At 41.6% G+C, this 24,018-nt stretch overlaps 1 protein-coding gene across 3 annotated transcripts; it reads right to left on the bottom strand.

Moving 5' to 3' along the window:
- Positions 1 to 1,799: 1,799 nt before the first annotated feature.
- On the bottom strand, positions 1,800 to 22,064 carry LOC144934475 (ATP-citrate synthase-like). Of its 3 annotated transcripts, none has more exons than XM_078860274.1 (28): positions 21,956 to 22,064; positions 18,151 to 18,341; positions 17,494 to 17,616; positions 16,959 to 17,021; positions 15,480 to 15,670; positions 14,257 to 14,336; positions 13,843 to 13,973; positions 12,794 to 12,912; positions 12,275 to 12,411; positions 11,875 to 11,936; positions 10,832 to 10,949; positions 10,315 to 10,469; positions 9,683 to 9,788; positions 9,280 to 9,424; positions 8,523 to 8,691; positions 8,261 to 8,365; positions 7,966 to 8,162; positions 7,370 to 7,451; positions 6,890 to 7,000; positions 6,583 to 6,710; positions 5,272 to 5,365; positions 4,933 to 5,087; positions 4,614 to 4,764; positions 4,134 to 4,277; positions 3,859 to 3,972; positions 3,512 to 3,594; positions 3,037 to 3,113; positions 1,800 to 2,856 (listed from the first exon to the last, which is right to left on the bottom strand). In XM_078860274.1, exons 2-28 carry the CDS (start codon positions 18,307 to 18,309, stop codon positions 2,762 to 2,764), a joined length of 3,294 nt encoding a protein of 1,097 aa, XP_078716400.1. In that variant the 5' UTR covers positions 18,310 to 18,341; positions 21,956 to 22,064; the 3' UTR covers positions 1,800 to 2,761. The 3 variants fall into 3 exon arrangements, with proteins under 3 accessions (XP_078716400.1, XP_078716402.1, XP_078716401.1); XM_078860276.1 differs by having other exon boundaries at positions 15,480 to 15,604; XM_078860275.1 differs by having other exon boundaries at positions 21,875 to 21,964.
- Between the last annotated feature and the right edge of the window lie 1,954 nt (positions 22,065 to 24,018).

The following is a 24,018-nucleotide window of genomic DNA, read 5'->3' as shown; positions in this document are numbered from 1 at the left end:
AAGGTCAGCAGAACTGACAGACATAATGTGTAGACTTTACAGGGCGGCTACATCATACGGAATTTAAATTGACGACAAGAACAGTAAAGTTGTGATTACTGGGAAAAGTGATGACATGGCCGGGCAGGACATACGTGTAAAAAGAGAAAAACTGCAAAAAATGAGCTGTTAAATATCTCGAGGCAAACATGACAGAAAACAGATGAGAGAACGAGATTGATGACATTGGCCAGTACAACAGGAATGTTAACAAAATAAGGGTATTATGTAAAAAATGAATCAAACTATAAACAATAAGATTGCACTCGGTTAGCACACAGTTAACGCATAGCCTGGTTGATTACGTTCTTCCAAAGATTGCCAAATTAGAAGTTAAGTGTGAAACAAACGAGCACGGCAAACCCTCCCCGTAGAGGTGGTTCAAACTAGATTCGAAGCTACTGTGTGTGTGTCTCTCTGGAAATATAATGCAATACAACACATAGTAGTAGTACTATGTGTGTGTCTCTCTGTGTGCGTCTCTCTCTGCTTGTGTCTGTCTGCGTTTCTCCGTGTTTATGTTTTGTCTCTCTCTCAAATTTAGCAATCTTTGGAAGAATGTAATCAACCAGGTGGGGTGTTGACTGTTTTGTTGGCCGACTCTGTTGTATTGCATTATTTTCCAAGGTTACGATGTTTGTTTTCTCATTCATTTGTACCTGATGATGGTTGCTTGTGTTGCAATCGAAACGTCGTATTCTATTATTTAATTTCTATCTACGTGACTTTACCGAAAGAACCAAAGAGTAATTCCTGCAGTCACGAAAGCTTCGAATCGAATAAGATTGTAGCTTTCTTTATCTGTAAATCTTGAAATTAAGTGGCACCAAGAGGCGTTTCCAAGTGATTAGGATGTGGCGCTTTATAAGACGGCTTCGAATTCTGTACTCTGCCCATCATACAAACGATTCAATCCATGGAGGGGACTCAAACTATCGGGGTACATGACCGACTACTTTGCAGTCGCAAAAATAATACAACCGCAATGGTTTGGCAATGTCACTCAAAGATCAGAAAAACGTTCTAACACCATCCTGCGGGACCTAGTTGAAGGGATGCGAGACCGGTCAGCCAACGAGCAGATGGATGACAAACATAGCGCCTTGGATAGGGAGATCAGCGGCCGATATTGTGCAGATCGCAGAAAAAAAACACCCAAGGTGGAGAGTTGATTGCCAAAGCGTCACTGGCACCCACATGACCTCTACGACCCCCACGTTTTTGAGACTGATGACGATTATAGATCAAGCAGAAACGAGGTCCTGTACTTAAGGGAGACTTCTCTCAACACAGATTAGTGGAACCATTTTATATTACAAAATCATACCTACACAAGGTAAATAGGTGCAATTGGCAGCCTTTAGCCGAGTGCGAATACGCCGATAACCAGGCTACATTTCTCATTGAATATTTTCTGGGTCGCTGGTATGGCAAAAATGGCACATGACTCACAGCCACGACCATAGCTCGAGGTATATTGGATTTGACGTGCAAAGTGCAGAATGCTATTTGGGGGTCGCTGATCCGGACAGACGCGGCAAAAATTGCCCCATCTATAACCTTTAAAAAGGTCTCATCACAAAATGTTTTCAGAGAACAGAATGGCCCACTCAAATTGTTTGTATGAAACGTGTCCTGTTAACTCTCTCCTCTTCAAACAAATGTAAACATTTAGATTTACTTTGACACAAGTTGGACACAAACACAAAGAAAACACAAATGTTATTTCTGTGACAGTACAGTATTTAATGTGTATTGGCACATTAGTTTGCCCCAATCAAGCTTTAAGCACAGGCATTTTCTAGTTCACACGCACGGACAAGAAACAAGACATGGACAATTCATGTCATGGTTGCTATGCCGGTACATATTTCAGTTTAACTTCGATATGGCAGTCAGTTGTTACACATAAACAACTATGTAAATTAGTGTTAAACTTTTAAAATCACAATATTAAAAGCAGCCTTGTTTGGATATGTGTAGTATCAGTGTTTTACAGAAGCATATGATCACATTTATGTAGTGTACTGCATACTATACACAATACAAACTACAACATGATTACACAAATGGCAAAGGGATCTGTAAATATGACAGTTAATGAACATAGTAGTAGTTGGTGCCATGCAATACAAGGGAATCATGTAAACTGAGTTCACCAAACTACTGTTTTTTCCCTGCAGTGCACAGCATTATACTCCAAATAATATTCTCCATTTCACAATGTGGACATCTTCACATTACACGATCTATACATGTTACATAATTTAAGCACTAACATGTATTCCTTGATCACCATGGTGATATTACAGCACACTAACAGGTTGAAGATAAAACTATAAATTAAAAAATAGCAGACAAATGTGTAAACTTAAGGGAACAGGAAGACATTTTGGAATGCACAGCAGTGGGTCGAAATTCGAATATTATAAACACTGAAACTCACAAGGTACACTGTATCGTAGCACTTGTTCAATGTCAGAATGTTAGCGAAGATTTTAATTGTTACTAAAACCTCACAATAGGTCCTTGCGCAAAACTGTACTCACACGAATGGTTATTTGATGCGTTTAATATTCAGATTTGCGAGTGGAAGAGTAATAATTGGTAAGCGCACAATGTTGCACGAAACTTTGGCACAAACATATTTATGTCAGACGTCACAGTAAATGCTTGACAATACACTTTAGACTGCTGCAGCGCTTGTTAAGCACCAGGACTTTCACATGGTCATGTGTTCAGGCAGCACGTAGGAGATGTCGTCCCAGGGGTGGCGGTACAGTCCTTGCTTCATCCTCTTTTGATCCAGAAAGTGACCTAAGTCACAACAAAAACAAAATATTTTCAATAAAGTAGTTTTTAAATATGCTGCCATTTTTGTCAAGTTATCTAGAATGTATATCTCATTAGAAATTTTACACAAAGCTAGGCAACACTATTGAACGAACTAAATATATATATATATTTTTAATTGTAATAACTCTTTGAAGACATTACCAATGAATCCCATGCTTCTGCCCAACACAAAGATTCCATTGAGAGCACCGATTTCCACGTATTCATCAGCCTCCTCCCTACAACGAGAGAGATACTCATGAACCACAACATGTCAAATCAAGATAAAAACATTTAAAACAAAATTAACTTTCAACCACCGCTGGTATATAAAGTACCACACTATGAATGATATGAAAACAAATGGAAAAACAATTGGCTGCCAAAACAGGTGCGTAAAACAGAATGCAAGGGAAATTACTAAAGGGGCTGTCTAAGAAAAACGTAGAATGAGATGTTAAGGAAGAATGAGAGTGGAGAGTGGTGGAGGAAGAGAAGAGATGGGAGGATAAATTAAGCAGAAGCTTTCTACATCATCCAACCAGATGACTAAGAATGACATTTCTATGAATTGCACTTCTATGCACAATATTTTACATTTATGGTTTAGTACAGAGCCCTATGTTTGCAGATTTACCTTGTGAAGCTGTCACAGTTCCTCAACAGGTCGACAAAGACTACACCGATGAGACCATCCACATTTAGGATCAGGTTTGGTTTCTGCAGGGTGAAGACACTTATGGATCATGTCGTTAATACAAATATACAACTTACGGCATGTAGTAAAACACATTAATGTAAATTTCGATTTAAAGATTATTAAAATAATGCATTATTACTGTAACTTAGAGTTTCTACATTTCAGAGTTACTTTCAAATGAACACCTGACACAAATGCCACCACTGCTGCTGCTACTCGCAATTGGTGCACAGCAGTGGAGAAGTGAAAAAGGAGCCTTGGTAGCAGAAGTGGCGGAGACTCACCTTGGATGTCGTTATCTTTTCCACCTGCAGGGCATAGTCCAACAGCGGCGTAGCCGGGAAGTGCTGCTGGGCAAACTCCTTCAGGATTTGAACTCGTGTGTCTGGGTTATTGATCTGAAAAAAATAGTCATCAAAGTATGAAAAAAAGTGATTTTATGCATTAGACAAATAACTGAAATACTATACAGCAAATGTAATATTGTAGAACCAGAAATGAACTGTAGCTTGTCATACCGCATGGTTAGTACTTAGTTAGATGTTGACAAAGCGCTTACAGATTTCACACGGTGGCCAATGCCCATGATGAGTTGTCCTTCCTTCTTCATTTTATTGACAAACTCCATGGGGATGAGGCCACTGTCAAATGCGTGGCTGAACTGCTTAGCTGCTGCGTCAAGTGCCCCTCCAAACCGGTCACCCTGTCAGACACAGGATGTGTGCACCGCACCATAACGCTGCGTTATACATTTTAAAGAACATTTCATCACGTCCACTATCTATGAGAGCCTCATCAAACCTTACGACTTTTTCAGGAGGATCCTGCATTCACATTCCAACAAGGATGAACCCTGTTTGGTTTCTAAGATCCGATATCGGTGCATCCAGGATACATTGGTTGGAGATACGAAGAAAACATGAGAAAAACACAACACTAATACATGTCGCAAATGTAAATCAAATAAAAAATCGTACAAGTTGGCGTTGAACACATGGCACCACAAAGTGAATCTCAAAAGAATCTGCGCCTTGCTTACGATGGTGAGTAGGCCTGACGTGAGGCTGGACACCAGGTCCTTCCCAGCGCGTGCACACACTATGGTGTTGTGGGCTCCAGAAACAGCAGGTCCGTGGTCAGCCGTCACCATCAGGCACATCTCAATGAATTTGCTGGCGTACTTTGGCAGCCTGTACGATGATGAAAGAAAACGCAGAAAAAACACTACCGCTTACGTCAAGGACAATGTCATGTTAAACTTTTGTGCAACAAAGGTTTTGTCCTGTACAATTAGTACACGTAAAACTGTGAACTTTTACATAAACGAATCTTTGACAAAGGTTATTAAGGTGCGTCACCTTCGCTGGAACCACAGCAGACCCAGGACGCCGCCCAGACCCATATCTTCTTTGAACACCTCGGTGATGGCCATGCCAGCGTAAAGAAGCTCCGGTCCACGCTCGTCACTGATACTCGTCATGAAGGACGCTGGCTTACGGATGAGACCCAGCTCCTGCATAAAGTACACACATGTGAGCACGTGTGCTGGTAGGAACGTGAGCGTGGTTCCATTAAATTATTTTGCTTGTTTTCGGTCCGAACTCAAAACTAAGTTGTACAAGAATGACAAGACCAACACTATTTCGTGATCCACTGCATTCCTGTAAGGTATTGTAATGGTTTCACATGCAACTGACCCGGGCCCAGGAGAAGTCCATGGGGACAGTGGGAGGGGGCACCTCTGGCACCGGCACAATCACGCCTCGAGACACCAAGTCGTTATACACAGCACTGAAAGAGCAATGATCATCACGTTAAAATCTGCTAAAATTCAGTGCCTATGGTGTGGTTCAAGTGTTTACAACTATAAACATGTTTATTCCACTCGTAACACTGAATTACGATGGCGATTCTTCAATAGTATATAGAAATGATAATTTGCATTCAACAAAAATTCAGTATTAATAAAATGGTGGTGTTTTTAGATATACACATTGATTGATTCTATTGCAGCTGTGATGTTGGATAAAGTGCCACTTGTGTGTGTTCAACTGTAAACAGGTTAGCCAGCCTTGCCTTCAGCCAACACTACGATGTGCTCTCAAATCACTTGTCTGCAGCTGCAGGTCCAGGTAAGTGTGCTTATGAACCCAAAACAAAACAAGATGCCGTTGGCATGAGAGGAGCTGCTAGAATACACAATGATTACCGTGTTTTGTCATTTCTGAAAGTACATTTTGCTCGTGAAAGCCCCCTGCTGAATTAACCCTCGTATCAATATGTCCTCATAGCCCAAGCTGTTGATAGCACCATGCCTTGCCAATGCTTTCTACCCTCTGCCAAAACCTGCAGCTGTTGCACAGTAGACACACGACCTCCAAAATATGCCCTGTATCTCCATAGAGCCCTTTCCCACCATCCTGAACATACACCACACCCAACCCAGTAAATTTTCCCCAAATAACATCTACAAAACCTACGTGCTATGTTCTCTTCCAGACGTCTGCATTGCTTATTTTGCCTTGGCACAATTCCTAGCATGTCTCGGACACCTGCGCTCAATTTCCAGCAACTTATTTTTGAACTGCTTAAGGAGGGTCCACCTCTGTGATACACAGTAATTTAGACAGCACACCCATATCAAATACCCTTTATTTCACATTCAGACGTATCTCTCTTCTCTTCGCAAGTCGTGTTATAACCTATCAAATACCAGGCCTGCTAAAGCAATGTGCCCCTTAGCCTGCTTCTCACAGCCCCCTATATTATGGATATCCTAAGTACACAGTACTCTACCATCTCAACTGTCTCTTATCTAAGTAGGATTTTTAATCGTAATACAGGAGCCCGGTTTATAACTACCGCCATCATTGTTATCTTCAGAAAGTTTTAACTTGAAACTCTAAAGTCCAGTCTCATTGTCTCAGACCGCAAACAGCTGAATGGCTCCAGCCAATGTCTGAATCAAACTTCCGTTTTCCAAGTTACAAAATAACCACATTTCTCACCCAATTTTCTCCCCTAGCTCGTCAAAGTTGCGGGGTAAGAACGCTCCAGCTTCAGCGAGAGCCTTGTTCTTGGCAACGGCCGTCTCCGAGTCCTGATTCGCACAGGCGCCCGCGTGGCCAAACTGGACCTGCACGTGTGCACCATGAACAAACAACGAGATTTTAGAGCAACGCAGAAAATAAAATTACACTCAAAAGTATACAAGTCATTACTGACAGAAAACATATATGTATGGCCATGCATATTCTGGACGTGTTTATCTTTGAGAAATAAGAAACCAGACAGGTATGAAAGCTGTGGCCTTGCCTCAGAGGAAAACATTGTGGCACATGTGCCAATGCACCAGGCTACGATGGGTTTTGTCACCCGGCCCTCCTTGATAGCTTGACAGATTTTGTACTCCTCCGTGCCTCCCACCTGGAGAAAAGAGAAAACAAGGGAAACATTCATGACTGCGTAGCTAAAATGCATACCCTGTGGGTGGTTATCATTTTATGACTTTCTGAATTAACATTACTTCCTCTAGAGCGGTGGTAGAGTGTTTAGTGTACAGCGCTCTAATTGGCTATCAGAGTTGAATTCCTAAATGTGGCCAACATCACTGACTGGTATGGTGAAGTATGGTCAATCTCCATGACTGACAGTGTGTGGGGAGGCCATCATTCAACAGTAGATTGGCAAGGGGCTGTAACTTATAATTAATTATTAATAAACTTAAAACCTAATATTGAACGTAAAAACAGTGCAAAATAATTTGCTTAATAGGATAATGTAAAATTTCCATACCTCCCCAAGAACAACCATCATCTTGACTTCTGGGGTATCTTGATAGCGCAACACATGATCCAAAAAGGTTGACCCAGGGTACCTGTTAGTCACAATATGATGAAAGCATATTTTGGCACCTTAACATCATTCAGTTATTAAAACATATATTTGAAAAAGTGAGCACAAATGACTCGGCATGCACAAAAACAATGCGTACTAAAAGAGAAAGGTAAAATTTACTGGGCAAACAAAACCTGAAGAGAAGCCCTTCAGGTTGTATGAAGAATCATAACAGATATTTGCTTTGTAAGTAAATCAAAGGCATACAATATTCAACCTCAAATTTGATATATAGCAATGACATTCACAGCTTTAACTTTTAATGAGACTTGAAATCATTAACATGAGCGAGTACTTTAGGATGGGCATAAAAAGTCTGTTAGGGCAGTCGAGACGAATGACAGAAATAAATATGCAGATGAACGTTTGCCGCAGCATTTTCCCTTTGACAGCGAATGTGTTCAATCATATTCCAGTGCGTCCAGCCACGACTAGCCTTGATTGCATTCGTCGCGCGCGACAACACGTGTTGCGACAGCGCTGCCAGTGCTCACCGGTCTCCGCCGATGGCGACGCCCTCGTAGACGCCGTCTGTGGTGCGCGACACCACGTTGTTGAGCTCGTTGGACATGCCGCCGGACCGCGACACGTATGCCACGCTGCCCGGGCGGTACAGCTTGGAGGCTAGAATATTGTCGAGCATTCCACCGGTGTTGCCGATCTTGAAGCAGCCAGGCTTGATGCCTCCCACCTGTCAAAATGAAAGCCACGGCGCATGAAGAGTGATAACCTAAAGCGTATAACAAAAGAGCTGCATGTGGTTTTGCGATTGTGTGGTGCTGCTCGTACAGTGGCAGGCCCGATGATGGTCACCCCCTTGGCATCTGCCATCTTAATCAGTCTCCGGGTGAGAGCCTCTGGTATGCCTTCAGCTATGATGGCAATTGTGTGGATCTGTGGGAAAGAATAAGGTATTTTATTAATCGACAACAGTTTTTGTAGCCATCAGCTTCTAAATGGTACTATATATATAATTCTGGAAATATAGACCTTTTAAAAGATTGTGAAACTTTTAGGAAATACTACTCAACACACGTGCACACTCAAGTACCTGTGGGAAGTTCATGGTCTCCACGGTACTATCATAGGCAGAGCGAAGCGATGCAAAGTTTATGAGCACATCCACATCCGAGTGTCGCCTCATGGCTTCTGCCATATTCTTGTAGACTGGGATCAGAATTTCCTTGTGGCCCCAGTAGAACTTCTGTTTGTGGTCACCACTGTTGGAACCAGCAAAAAACTCATTTAAAAAAGACATTACCTTCAAAAGAATACATTTCTACTTAAACTATACCACACAGTATTCACTCACTCTCGTAGAAAGAGAACGACTCAAGGGCCGCGAGGAACCACAGACAAGTAGGTAGGCAGCCACGCGATGAGCCGGAGCCAACAATTGCCCAGGCTCTGCGGTACTCTATATATTAAGAGTTTATCAGCCAATTCATGAGTGTTTCCATGTGGGAGAAAAACAGAGCACTTGGGAGAAAACCCACGCATTCAAGGCAGAAACCCTCTATCCCATACAGGTGGAACAGGTGGAGACCATATTTTTGCTGTACCTCTCCTGCCAAGCAGGGGTATGGTATCTCAACACCCATTGGAAGGTTGTTTAGCAACATTTGTCTGATCAACCAACCCTCACCTCTACAGTGCTGGATTACAGGCATGCATAGCCATTACCACCTAGATATTTTAAATGTCATACTATATTGCGTTCAAAATAAATGTTTTAAGTTATATATTTGATATAGCTCCTAGAGAATGCCATCAATATACAAACTGTGCAAGGAGGGCATTTTACGTACGTAAAAGGGTACACAATGGCAGCGACAGAATGTTCTTTGCGTGAGCACACATAGTCGAAGTCCAGCATGCCTTGCACCGCACGTGTTTGCATTCCCCACACAATTGACTTGGTTTGATTTCCAAAGAGTGTGGTCAGCTTGCCGGCTGCATATCAGACAAGGCACAAAAATAGAAAAAAAAACAAGAAAATAATTCACAATCCGTTTCTGTTAATCTCACTGCTATCAACCACGATTGTTCTTTCACTTGTGTTTTTTTGTTCAAAACATACAATACGAATAATCAAGAGATGATAATGCAAATACATTCGATCAATATGCAATCTAACAATTCCAACATGCATTTAAGTGACACATGTGGGTCTTGAGTGTTGTTTAAGTGCATCTGTCTTTGCGTCCTCACGTGGTGCAGCTGACCCAGGGTGGTCACCGGCCTTGCCTTTGTGACCGCTCTCCACGCTCTGGTTGCCCTCTGACGCGGAGCTCTTTCGACTTGTGTCTGGTGTGTACTGCAAATGGCAAAGAACTGTCAAGCCAGAAGGCTGTGATGCATTACGCAACACAAGCTGTCACAGCTCTGAAATCTAACATATATGAATTTAATGTACAGGCCAGGCGGTATACTACTTGTTAACTCTTAATTATCCACATTATGGATTAACTGTGAGTGCAAAAAGAAAATCTCTATTCCCTCTGGTTTTTAGCTGCTCCTCACTTGCTAAAGGTCAGTCACTCAGTGCAAACATGTCGGCAAGAAAACCGATTACTTTTCAAGTTGTTTCAAAAATATTATGCAAGTTATGTTTTCACTTCCCTCCGAATAAGGGAAAGAATAAATATGATATTGCCTAATTTACAAGTTTTTCTTCATAGATATTTTTGCGTTATCCAGGTCACCCCTCTACCCCCATTATCCCAAATAATTGAGAGTTGACTGTACTCAACTTTCTTACATATTTTTTCTCGATAAATTTAAAACCATTTATTTTACAGTACATTTATAGCGCCAAACAGAACCACCGGGGTACTGCTTACGCTGGTACTTGTGCTTGTGTTGAGGAGGAAGTTGGCAGTGTGTGCATCAGCCGGCAGCATGTCTGGGATGGGTTTGAGTCCCAGAGCCATGCCTACAATGGCAGTCATGTGCGTCTCTGTGCCAAACACGTGGATGGGGATCCCTGTTGTACGCCCTGTAACATCAACAACACGTGCCTATTATTTAAGATTCCATCCAACAAATCCATCGGTTAAAATACATATCCTGTAACAGTTTTGATTCACGGTTGGGGTGAAGTGCACAGCACCAGAAACCACTCAAGCTTACAAAACCATTCACAATTATAGCATTGCTGCATTATAGCCCAACTTCCCAAACGCTTAAAATGCTTATGGAGCTATATATTACATACAGTGGCATGCACGATACATGACACCCTTGACAATATATTACATATATTAGATACATACCAATACAAGATACCCGAATTAACCCAATTTTCATTTATTAAATCACAATGTATTGTGGAAAAAGTATTAGTTTGAGATCACGAACCAACTTCTCGCATGACACGCAGGCCCTCTTGGTAGTTGGGGCCTCCACGGCGTACAAACACACTGACGCTGTGCTCCTTCAAACGTGTCTGGAAGTCCGTAATCGCTCGCACAATGCCCTATGCAGATGCACGAATTCAAACGCCAGGTACAAATGTTAAGAACATTTCACAGTCTTAAAAAGCACGTTCGTGCTAATCAGCATTAATTTCAGATTAAATGACCTAGGCAACTACATTAACATGCTTCTTTGTACAAGTCATGCACAATTACATATAAGATACGTACAATGAATCTTTAGTATTTGTGACATTATTTTTATTTCCGTGTAATGTAATTGGAAAATGACAATACATTACACAAAATGCAGCCCAAGCAGCACACTATTTGAACACGTAAAAAATGGGAATAATGACATGTACAGCTAACCTTTAGCAGCTACCGTTGAATAAAGAAGTGTTTTAAACCATACATAATTCATGAACCTGGCATACAGGGCAACAAACTGGACAGAGATTTAACCCGTAATCTGTGCCAACGATTCTTTAAGGTTTCACTTTCCGATGTCATTTCATGCCAATTTTTAAGGCAGCCAATATATGCATGTTTACAATAAATTTGCTATAAAACATGATTAAATGTGCCTCCAGTCATTGACAAGTGACTAGACGATTTAAAAGGTTTGATCACTTTCCAGTTGTTATATTTGTAGATTCATAAGCATCGTGCCCATTTGACAGCTGTAAAAGGCTATATCAACTTCTTCAGGATGAGCATTGACAAGTGAAGTGCCGAGGTTAAATCTCGTCGGCACCTCCTACTGCCCGGCACTGTTTACTTCAAGGCATGTCAAAAATACTGCAATATTAACCGTAGAGATTGTCCTTCACTCCATACCCATATGTTTATTGTGACAGCTCTGAATATGATTTACGGTTCAATTTTACAATTGTTATTCAGCTGAAACTGGGCATCACAGAACTGGTTGACATTTCTTCCCAAATACATTTTTTTTAAAATACATTTTAAAGAAAATTACAATACCTTGAATGTTGCAGCAACGTTTGTGAAGTTTGCAATTCCTCCTCCTATAATCAAAACTTTTCCTGCAAGAAAAAAAACAATATACATTTTTATAAAATCACAGCTGCTGAACACAGGCCCCAAGGCCAAAATCACCAAGCAGCCAGCAACAAACAATACGACTGAGGGTGTAAACAAATTATAGTTCATACGTTTCTTGATTGAGCAAGGAAATTAGAATCAAAATACTTGACAAGCTATGCTTTAACATGTCAAATAAATTCACGGCATTTTTATTAAAAATTTCAGTTCACAACTTCTCAAAAATTACAAAAGCGAAGACGTCATGATGCTTACAATTACAGTACAGATATTAAACAGTGGTGCATGTCAACAAGCGCGAACCCAAGGGCAAAGCTACCATCGTCATGCCTCTCGCGGGTCATGAGGGAGAGGATGGTCTTGGCGTAGTCGTAGGTTTGCTGCTCGCTGGGTGCTCCCGAGTACTCGCCATAGTTTGCCAGCTCCTGCACCCCTCCCAGGTCACAGATGGTGTCGCTGGCACGAATGAAAAAACTATAGTCAGCATCATCAGTTTAGTGAGGGTTTTTTTAAACCAATATTAAGGAATAATCGAAGCATATGTTGTCGAAATTATGTTCATATTTTAAAACGTGAGCACTTAAAATAAAGTGCAATAAACTGACTGTTATGCACATTAGTGCCAAATAAAATGTGGTGCTGTAATTATATTTCTATTTTTCACCGTTATATTTTTTATTGCACACCTACATTGAAACACCCAAACTGACGACCGTGAAGTACGGTCAAATTACCTGCTATAACCCTCACTGTGTGGAGTGGCCCTCATTCAGCGATGGACTAACAAAGGAGCCGTACATGTACAATTATGGGATCTCCGTGGATGTGTCGTGGCTACCTGTAAACAACCGAGGCCCCGCCGCCAGCAACCATGGTCCAAATACGCCCCTTGGGGTTCAGAATGGTTAACTTGAGGCTCGCTCCACTCTTGGCATCCAGCTCGGCAATATAGGCTTCCTGCAGAATTGTAATGAAGATATACCTTTTACACCAAAACAAACTGCAATGGATACAAAGCAATATAATTTTATCCTGAAAGATATGTATGCTGTTCTGTAGATTATCCAACATAATGCAAGCCTAATGTCTTCACAGAAAAATTCTGCATAAAAAATAACGACAGAAGATTATAACCAATATATTTTATTTTAAATCAACAACTGCATTATATTCAGTTATAGAACACGTGTTCTAAAGCATCTTGTGTCGCCCAATTCCCTGCACATCCTGAGGTTAAAATGCCAAATCCGACTATGACCGCAGGAAAGCAATTTTTCACATATAAGCAAGATTACATTACATGTTTGCTGAATGGAAGGCTGCAGCATGTTATTATGTCTGTAATGAGTTTACAAATTACAACAAAATACCTGCAGTTGTCAGACCATGTTTCTAAACGTACATATAAACATATGCATTGTACTCCGTTTTTATAATTGTTATATGGTATCATTATCCCAATACAAAAAGGCAAATTATTTGCATGAGGGAATTAGAGCAAAAATGCCATTAATATCCTAATTAATTTCATGACAGTTCGATTTATATATATATAGAATCCCTCACCAGAACCTGAAAACTAAGCAGGCTTGAGCCTGTACAATGCTTGGATGGGGGACACAATGCACGTTTGGAGGGCAGTGCAGCAAATTCCATTGTTCTGTGAAATTACAATTCTCGCGCTTTCATCTCAAACTCACCGAGCATGGTGAAGTATGGTCAGATAACCCCATGATACGCACGGAACAAGGAGTGACCTCGCCAGCAGCATTACCTATTATGTAATGTGTTTTGTCATAGTGGCTTTAATAACGATGTATACAATCAATCAAATCTCGGGAGCAAGGTACAAGGTCTTTGTGTAGATAAAAGCAACGTATACTGCACCTCTGGGTAGGCTTCTCGGCCAAAGGGAGGAGGGAAGTCAATGTCTCCCCACTTGGTCTTGCAGAGGTAGTCAGCGGTAGCATCAATCTTTGCAGCCATGTCCAGCACATACACTCCATTGTCCGTCACAACTGCGTGATGGTATCACGGAATAATAAGTATCACTATGCAATTGTTTTGCAAGATAAGCGTGAATCTAGTTTTAATGGCAAAAATCAACAAAGGCTACATTGATGAAATATTTTATTTAACACACAATGGAGAACATGTAGATGAACAATATGACATTCAAATGTAAACGCAAAAATAATGAATGTAACTTTAAAACTTACTTAACATTTGGAAACAGTTGTACTTTAAATCTTTTGAAGAATGTATTAGAGAGAGCACAACTTGCCAATGAAAATACATTACCTAAAGGATTGATTTCCAGGTAGGTGAAGAAAAGATCTTCATAAACCTTAAAAAGTCCAGCTATAAATTTAGCCAAAAGCCTAACAAAAAAACAAACACAATTAAATTCATGAAAACATCATTTACATGGATCAAGATGAGATTTATCAATTAAATATATTGCATTCTACAGATTTTTGCACCCCCCCCCCCGCCGCCGCCATTTTTTAAAGCAAATTTTTAGTGCATTTTATAATCTGGTAGGTGTTTTAATGTGCCCAAATTTGTATAACTGTATTGTCGTGAGAATTATTTTATTATGTTTTATTTTTATTATTTTATTACTTCCCTTCTACGTGACTTTACCGAAAGAACCAAGAAGATGAATCCCTGCAGTCACGAAAGCTTTAAATCGAAATTTAACTGTATTGGTCTTAGATGGAAGTTTTGGGTGCATCATATAATCCTGAGAATACAGTAGATGATTCTCCTCTAAGTAATCTTCCCAAGGGCAGGTCCATGGCTCAAACTCCTTCTATCACATTCATTCAATTTAACCTAATTCTCATGGAAACACCAATATTTACACGAGGGTTCTTGAGCCATAACTATGGCAGAATAGTGGAGGTGGTTCCCTTGCCTTTCTCATCAGTATTTTTGGTTCTTTCGGTAAAGCCACGTAGAAGGGAAGTAATAAAATAAAAAAAATGTTTAAATTTTTTCTTGTTTTAGATTTTTATTATTTTATTATTTCCCTTCTACGTGACTTTACCAAAAGAACCAAGAATATGAATCCCTGCAGTCATGAAAGCTTTAAATAAAAATGTTCTCATCAGTGTTTTTAGGTGACATCACCAGATGTAATTTAACATTATACAGAGGATGAACAATATAGATGCACATGTACACCCCATTTGTCATTCCACTGTTGAAGAATAGCTTCCCCATGTCATGTGGGTCGTAGGGGCTATATGACCACACTTCACCATCATGGTCAGCGCAGGTTGGTGAAGGCAGGAGCATAGAAGTACAGTACAAGGATATATTGTGTTGCAGTTCTCTCTGCTTCCGAACATGTAGCCCTCAAACATGATTGTAAACACTTTTACAAGATGAAGTGGGGGGGGGGGAATTCCAGGCGATTTGGTCATAGGCTTGGATATAGGTATAATGACAAAAATTGAAGACAGAAGTGTGTAACTGAATGCATTTTTAAGCACTGAGCAACAGCAACACATACTCACTCTTTGCGCTTTGCGGGTACATTCTGCAAGAGTTGCACCTTGACACTGTCAGCAGTGAGGCCACCCTCCACCCCCACAAGCAAACGCAGAGCCTTGGCATCCACGTCACCAACATCTACCCCGCCCTCGTGGTGAAACAGCACCACGTCACCCTCCCGAGTTGCGTACACACAAACATAGAACTCTTCCTCCTGCAGCGGGCACATATTAGACACATATTACAATATGACTCCTTGTTTTTTTAACATTCGGTAAATTAATTAGGTCTGTCCATCTGTATATCTGTAATGGGGGATCCAATAACTTTCGTAAAGAGAACCAATATAATTAAAACATTTGTATAAAGTTGTGCTGTTATTGGGAAGTTACACCATTAAAAACAGCCAAATCGAAATCTGAGTTATATTTTGAGATGACATAATTACGTATGAATTAATTTTATTGTACGCCTTGAAAAGAAACATCATTATCACTAGTTATATAATTTCAGCAACACGCACATGTAAGAAATCTTTAAAGATTCCATGCATCGGTAAAGTCACGTGACTTTACCAAAAGACCCAGAGTATGAATTCCTGCAGTCACGAAAGCTTTAAGTCAAGATATAAAATATTACTTATAAAACTGGTAAAAAATGTTTACTTCACATCCATATCACACGTATAAATTACACGGGGATTGCTGAAGGAACTATATCCTTCTTAATGAATTTATAATTTGAAAGACAAACAAAACATATTTGGGCAAACATTTGTTTTTAACATCAATAGATCAGAAAAAATAGCAAGAGCAAGAATGGCATTTTAAATAGCGTAAATATACCCGCATGCAATTAATTTGCATGCTCTGCACACAGCACATGAATGCCGTTCAATCTATTTAAGAGCCTACCCTGCACACGGCGATTTGAAAGATGGCTTGATGTCCTGCCACCAAAACCTGATTGCTACATTTCTGTCTGGTCAGGAAATATTGCTCATCTCGTAAATGGATTGCACTAGGGGAAATGAAGGTTAAACTCGTGGTAGCCTAAAATTGAATCAACCGTTTAGTAACAGTGGACCTTTTCTTACACAATGTCTATCACTGAAAATTTACTTTAACATGTACATTTACTTTTTCTATAAGCTCACATCATTACCTAAACAAATTAATCTGGCACATACAGTAAGCATTATTGAAAAATGTATTTACAGCCCATTGTCAGCCACTGCTGGATAATTGAACCCCCCCTCCCATTCCATATTGGTTGTGGGGGATGTTTGACTATACTTCACCACGCTGATCAGTGCAGGTTGATGAAGAGGAGCCCTGGACAGATTCAGATATCACTTGCTACTTATTTAAGCTGGTTAGCTGGGAACTGAAACCAGGTTAGGTGGGTCCATAGCTCAATGGGCATTCCATGTGACGATATGCTTCTGTATCCCTTATCTGGCTAAAAACATGATCAGGATAAAGTAATGACAACCCACGTACCTGCTTATGTGGTACAAATGGTTCAATGACAAAATTCTTCAAAATTCCTTTTGCTGCGCCAACCTAGAAATAATATAATAGGCACATGTTAAAATGGGCAACTTTATTTTGAACACAGGCTTGTTGACATGTTACAGGTCTCTGATACACGAGTAATTTGCAAAACTAAGCAAACATTCGCTGGAGTCGTATATTATCATACACATTGCAGTGAAGGCAAAAAATAAAAATTCCAATGCTGTCAATGACCACAAAGCACATCATGGGTGTGTTTGGTATTATATTTACGTCCGCATGCCACTTACCACACCCATGGCAAGTTTTAACCTGGAAATGTTGACATAGCCAATTTTATTTTTTCTAGTATTTATCATTTTTCAATCTTAATATTTTCCATAACTTGCAAAGGTAACTCAGATCAAAATCATCTGTGTACCAATCTCTATTTTATTTGCATGCTATAATTTTTGTGAATAAAGCCGTTTTTACCTAATTAAGTCCAAAGACGATGAGCCTATTCATATGTGAAACAAACCTGCACTTCCTTGCCCATGCGTGGTTTCAGCCAATCCCGCACGCCCTTTAGGTCCAGGTTGACCCCAACGAGCCCAAGCTTCCCACGCCGCTTGATGAGCTGATCTGGCTTCACCACCAGCCGCTGATGTAAGAATACAAAAAGAAAAATGATCAGACACTTAATTGGAAAAAACTCTTAACCTTCCAGATTCTTGCACAATTACATAATAACAATGTTCTGTGCACCACTAGCCAGAGATTACAACTCTCAAATTCAGGGGTGAGTGCCTTGGTAAAAAAAGAAATTGAAAGGAAAATACATATAAGTAATATAAAAGAAAAGTAATACAACTCCAAATTAAACTACCAAAAATCACAAGCCAATTACAAATCGCACTATCCAATGCTACAACAGTTACTGAATAGTGTTAACATAAATTACCTGGCAGGTAATAGCACTTCACGGAGTGGAGAGGAAGCAAACAACAATTTAGGATTGATTTGGATGCCGGTCAATTTTGTGGGTTTCAAGAGTGTGATTTTTCATTTATTTTGAAGGTCGCCCAAAACCCCCTCCTCCCCTCCTATATACGCAAGACATAGTACATCCGAAAATGTTATTTCAAGGACGTACTATTTAAATTGTACAGGTTTAACAGAATACATAAAAACGTACCTGTGTGAGGAGCCAAGAGTGCTGCTGGATAAGCTTATCCCAGTTAGTATCTGGGCAAACCGTTGCATAGCGAAATTTATTTTGCACCGAGGCCACACTGTCGAGGTGTTTGTACAGCAGCTCTTTGCCGGTCACCTCCAGCACTGCTTTTGCAGACATGTTTGCGTGGGCTTTGCAGTCAGCACAATATCCTGTTAAAAAAAACCCACAGATTTTAAATAACAGAACAGTGGAAATCATTATTACAAAACACTGTTACTCATTCCTCACAATGCAAATTGGAAATTGCAGTACATTACATTAACTCCGTGTGACATTTACATCAATCCAATTACCAAAAAGCATGCGTTTTTAACAGAAAAGATCGATAGAAGGGGCTGTAGCTCATTTTTAAAATGGAGTATGCATGCAAATGTCACGTCCGGTGCCAATGGTTAACACAAACCAAAAACACAAAGTCAATAATAGAGGGGTCTTCATGAATGAAACAGCTTCCAGATAAATTTCCGTTTAAAGCGTTCGTGACTGCAGGGATTCATCTTCTTGGTTCAAGAAGAAGCTTCCAGATACATAAATTCATACCTCCAGCCAGAAAAAAATGCCAAGTCATTTTAATACTAAGGCTTTTCAGGTCTATATTTTAATGACGCTCTGTATTTTACTGGTACTGCTGTTTGATGTTGGCAAAGTACAGACAAACTGCTATACAATGAAGACACGAACAAAAGACAAATGCAGAAATGCATTAGATACACAGAATCTGAACATTATATTATTAAATTACCAACAAAGATAGTAAATTACAATTTAAGTGGTATGAAGTACAGTTGATTGATTGTTTTATTTAAAATGTATGACAACGTCGATTATTTTGATAAGTAAAATAAAGCAAACGGGAATGTTTAATACGGACACATTCTCCTTCCCCAGAATAAGAAATGTAATAAGCTTGGCATGAAAGAAAAACATTTATGATTTTAAAAATACCTTGGTTGAACCATTTTTAAGGTGAAATGGCAGAGTTAATACTTTTGCAAATACCCTCGCAGTCCTTGAAAAGCATTGTTCTCTCATCCCTCGGGTATGCAAGAGGATAAAAGCTTCATGCTTTTGTGATGCCCATTCATGTGTAACTTGAATAATAGCTTGCGGTAAAAAAAAGCATTAGTTATTGTTCTCTACGCTCCATTATCTAGATGGCACCGTGCCATAGGCTAGAAAAGTACTCAAACTAAAAGCATCATATGATTAAATCACATTTCCCTATAAGTCATTATATCAGTCATGCAGATTAGTTGTGTACAAGATTAAGAATATGTGCATGGTGCAATGGCAAGGTAGGTTTGTCTTTGCATGTCGGATTCAAAGCAGTGTACAGAGTATAATGTGTTTGCATAGTAAGTTTCTAGTGTTGAACCTATGACCCGCGTCCCTCGTGTGTCTATAACCTTTGCCTAAGGCTGGCTACTGCCACATCACTGATTCCTCCCTGTCTCTGTTTATTGCCTCATACCTTGGCTGATGATATATGTCTGCCTATACTTAGTTGCATTGCAACACATGCAAATTCAAATTACATTCATCCCTTACAGCTCGTCTATGGAGTGGGCCAACAGCTAATTCAATGATTTCCCATGAGGGTGACCTGGGTTCGATTCCAGATTCCAACATGCAAATCTTCAACAAGACTTCTTTGTTCTCGGTTTGGCCTTTGTTGTCGTAGCTGAGCATGGGATGTCCACCCAATGGGAAGAGGGCCCTGTGAGAGGCAATGCCCATTCACTGGAACCTGTCTGTGCTCATGCCCTGCAATACCATACAGTATTTTACATTTGAATTTAGTTGTTACTGTGCTCACACACCACGGATGTCCCTTTTAAAATAGGCGGACAACTGGCTAAACGGGATTAACAAATACAATAATAAACCTAAACATTCGTGGTCATCAACACTACCAAGATAGTCTATGGGACCCAGCCAGGCATCCCTTTTGTCAACATCTCTGATTTTGAATTAAAGCTTTCGTGACTGCAGGGATTCATATTCTTGGTTCTGTCGGTAAAGTCACATAGAAGGGAAATAATAAAATAAAATAAACATAATAAATGAAAACATTAAAAAATGAGAATTTAATTTTATGTTTATTTTTATTATTTTATTATTTCCCTTCTATGTGACTTTACCGAAAGAACAAAGAATATAACATCTGTGATGTTGCAAAACTTTCACCACCACCATCATCCTCATGAGCTCTGATCTATAATGTGCTGGATGAAGGCCTCCTTTACCCGTCACCATCTCAGTCCTGTGATGTAACGATCCATCCGGCTCTGGCAAAGAGCAGATCTATTTGCTGTATCACCTTGGTGGACACAATCTCGGCGTGATGCAACCTTTGGCTGTCACTCCGTCGTTAGTCTTAATCTACTGGCGATTTGTGAAAAAGAGCTTTATAGCTCATCCGATTCCTCCAGTATAAATATTGATTCCGATTAACTGGCCTTTGAGCGACACATCCTGTCCATAAACCCAGTTTTCATCACTTTGGGTGTATCAATTTCTCCATGACCAATACAAGTGCATTATGCATGACCTTTTAAAATGAGATTAGCACAACATTAACGCTTTACCACTTCAGGTGGCCCGTGGACTGATCAAATATGTGGCCAGAAGAAGTCATTGTCCCTAGATAAAGCTAATTTCCACATACAGAAAATATACCCTGGCAGCTCTTGCTTAATGAACCGAAAACAACTCCTGTAGAATGTCATCAGTGCACACCTTTGAAACAACAATTTCAAGTCGGTCTTCACTAGCAAGTGATTATCTTTTGACAAGTCTAAGCCCAGACACGTACTGCAAATATAAAACTGAGGAATACATTATGACAGTGTTATATACCCTACCCTGCGCAGCATCCAGGCTTTTGCCACCAACATTATCAATTTACAACGCAGACAGCAATGAAAGTGCAGCAAACAACGAACATCGATCCATCTGTCTCGAGACAACACCCACTGGCATCAATCACATCAATCACTCCCCTTTAAAGTGGGCGACAACTCATCACGCAGCAGTACAATGACAACATTACGTATCACACGCGCCCTACACGGTGTATAAATACTTCATAACACGCGTGAATGAATGTAGCCAAGCTGGCAAAAGTAATTCATGCAAAAAGCGGCAGCAAGCTACAGCTGGTTAAGACTTTACACAATGACGGCAGCATCATCATCAGTAGCAGTGACGACCCAGCACTTGCAAGCAGCGTTGAACGCAGTGCACCCAAGTTCGCTGAACGTCACCAAATCTCTCCCATTGACCAGCGTGGTGAAGTATGTCAACAATAACTCCTAACGACCGACACGGAGCGGGGGAGGCTGCCTTCGTCTAGCAGTGGATGGACACATGAGCTATGCATGTGCTAGTACAGTCGTAGCAGTGTTAGAACGTGAGCATTGGTGGTAGCAAGGGCTTAATTTCTCACGGAAAGCTGGCTTGAAAGCAAGGATTACCGGCGTAAGGCACTACCACTTAGAATATAAGCCTCACAATAGTTGCAATCCTACGCAACATGAATTTCACCCTATAGTGCGCGAATACCAAATGCACGAAATTCATATTCATTAAATCCCTACAATTCCCTGAACACAATTATACAACTTAAGATGCACAATATACGGCCGGATGGATGTGAAGCGCTATTGCAATGACAACTTGCCGGTGAAACGAGGCACTGATTAGTCGCTGGAACGAAGCACCGATTAAGTTCTGTAGGTTTAGTTGGCGTTGAGAGACTCACTGGGATCGACTGTCGGCTGCAAGAGCAGAGAGCGGAGCTCGGGGAGTCGGCGCGGCAGCGGTGGTGGTGGTGGGGCAAGTCGCGGGGGGGCTTCGCGCACTCGCTCCTTATTTGTCTGCTCCCCCCCTGGCCCCTCCCCCATTGGCCCCTCCCCCTAGCCCCTCCCCCACTATCCACCCTTCCAACCCAGCCACCGCCACAAACCCCCCCCCCTGACTCCCTCAAACAACCACACTTCTCACGCCCACACCAAACCCCCCTATTCATATAACGGCACCAACCCCTCCCCTCAACAACCCCTCCCCTCACTAAACCCCTCCCCTCACCAACCCCTCCCCTCACCAAACCCCTCCCCTCACCAACCCCTCCCCTCACCAATCCCTCCCCTCACCAACCCCTCCCCCTGACTCCCCAACAACCCCTCCCCTCACCAACCCCTCCCCTACCCCTCACCAACCCTTCCCCTCACCAACCCCTCCCCTCACCAACCCCTCCCCCTGACTCCCCAACAACCCCACTTGTCACGCCCACACCAAACCCCTTATCCATATAACGGCACCAACCCACCCCTCCCCTCACCAACCCCTCCCCTCACCAACCCCTCCCCTCACCAACCCCTCCCCTCACCAACCCCTCCCCCTGACTCCCCAACAACCCCTCCCCTCACCAACCCCTCCCCCTGACTCCCCAACAACCCCACTTCTCACGCCCACCAAACCCCCAATCCATAACCCCACCAACCTCCCCCCCCCTCTCCACGTGTCCCCGCCCAAACGCGCGAGCTCACGCCGGCCCCTCGCGCGAGCCTTGCGCGCCGCCGCGCCATTGGTCAGCGGGATCGCGCGGCCCCGCCTACTCGCGCCCGGATTGGTTGGCGCTCGTAAGGTAGGCGGGGCTAGAATGCGGGTGGGGCGTGGCTTCTCGCGCTGGCGGCGCGCGGATTGCGCGGGAGAATCGCACGTGGGTCCCGTGGGTGGAAGTGGAGGGACGCGCTCATTATGTATTGTGGTGGTGGCGGTAGTGGGGGATTTGTAAGTGGGGGTTTTTTGGCTTCCAGAAGCCCAAGCCAAGGAGGCGCGGCTTTGGCCACAGGTCGGCCGATCGTGAATTGGTCCACGCATTTTTGGCGTGGCGCAGGGGTTACAAACGGGCGTTTGATTCCCTTTTATAATTCTGAAATTGCGAAATGCATTTACAAACGTCCCTCTTGTCGTGTATACAATTGTGAAATAGCATTTTTCCACATGTTGTTGCATTGTCTGCCCCCCTCTTTGTATTCAATTTGAGGCATTATCTGGCCATTGTACTGTGTCTATCACCACCCATATGAAGACATTTCACAATTCCCAACTGGTGCATGTGCAATCCGATTGACAGTCCACTGCTGAATGAAGACCTCGTCGTGGGGGTTATTTTAACATCACGATTAGTTGCGCACCTCCAATTAGCACTGGTTGGCTACGTACTGTGCGAAAGAAGTTGAACATACAGTAAATACGCTGGTCAGTGTTGGGAGAATGTAGGGAGAACTTAATAAAATAATTTGCTGTCCTGTCTTCTACTACTGCTCACGACGCCTACTACGCATGTTTGTGTATCCAGGCTGAATACCGCTGAGCTTCCCAGGTCTCGGGCGTATTCCAGATTTGGCCAGATGCAGGCATAATAGTGCAAAGCCTGTACGTACTCTTTATTTTTCAGGTATTTTGCATACAAGGGGAACAGATGAAATCTGTTTAATATTTTTATTATTTCCCTTCTACATGACTTTACCAAAAGAATCAACAATATAAGAAGAAATCTAGTTTCAATGCAGCGTATCTCGTAGACATTGCGTAACTATATTTTCCGTAACGCAGTTGCGTATTTGCATTAGTACGCAATTAAATCGCGTTGCGGTTTTTTTTTAGGGAGTCGCACGGGCCACCGTAGTCCAAGCAGTTGCAGGAGGGGTCAAAGTTAGCCGGAAGCCAATCCGCCTCCATGCCGCCTGAACCATCTTCAAGACACGGCGGGGGTGGTGGCATTCGAGTGATTGCGTCGCATTAACGAATCGAGCGAAA

Source organism: Lampetra fluviatilis, chromosome 10 (assembly GCF_964198595.1).
Source record: "Lampetra fluviatilis chromosome 10, kcLamFluv1.1, whole genome shotgun sequence".
Lineage (NCBI taxonomy): Eukaryota > Metazoa > Chordata > Hyperoartia > Petromyzontiformes > Petromyzontidae > Lampetra > Lampetra fluviatilis.
The sequence above is the reverse complement of the archived record's forward strand: the minus strand, read 5'-3'. Positions and strand labels throughout refer to the sequence as shown.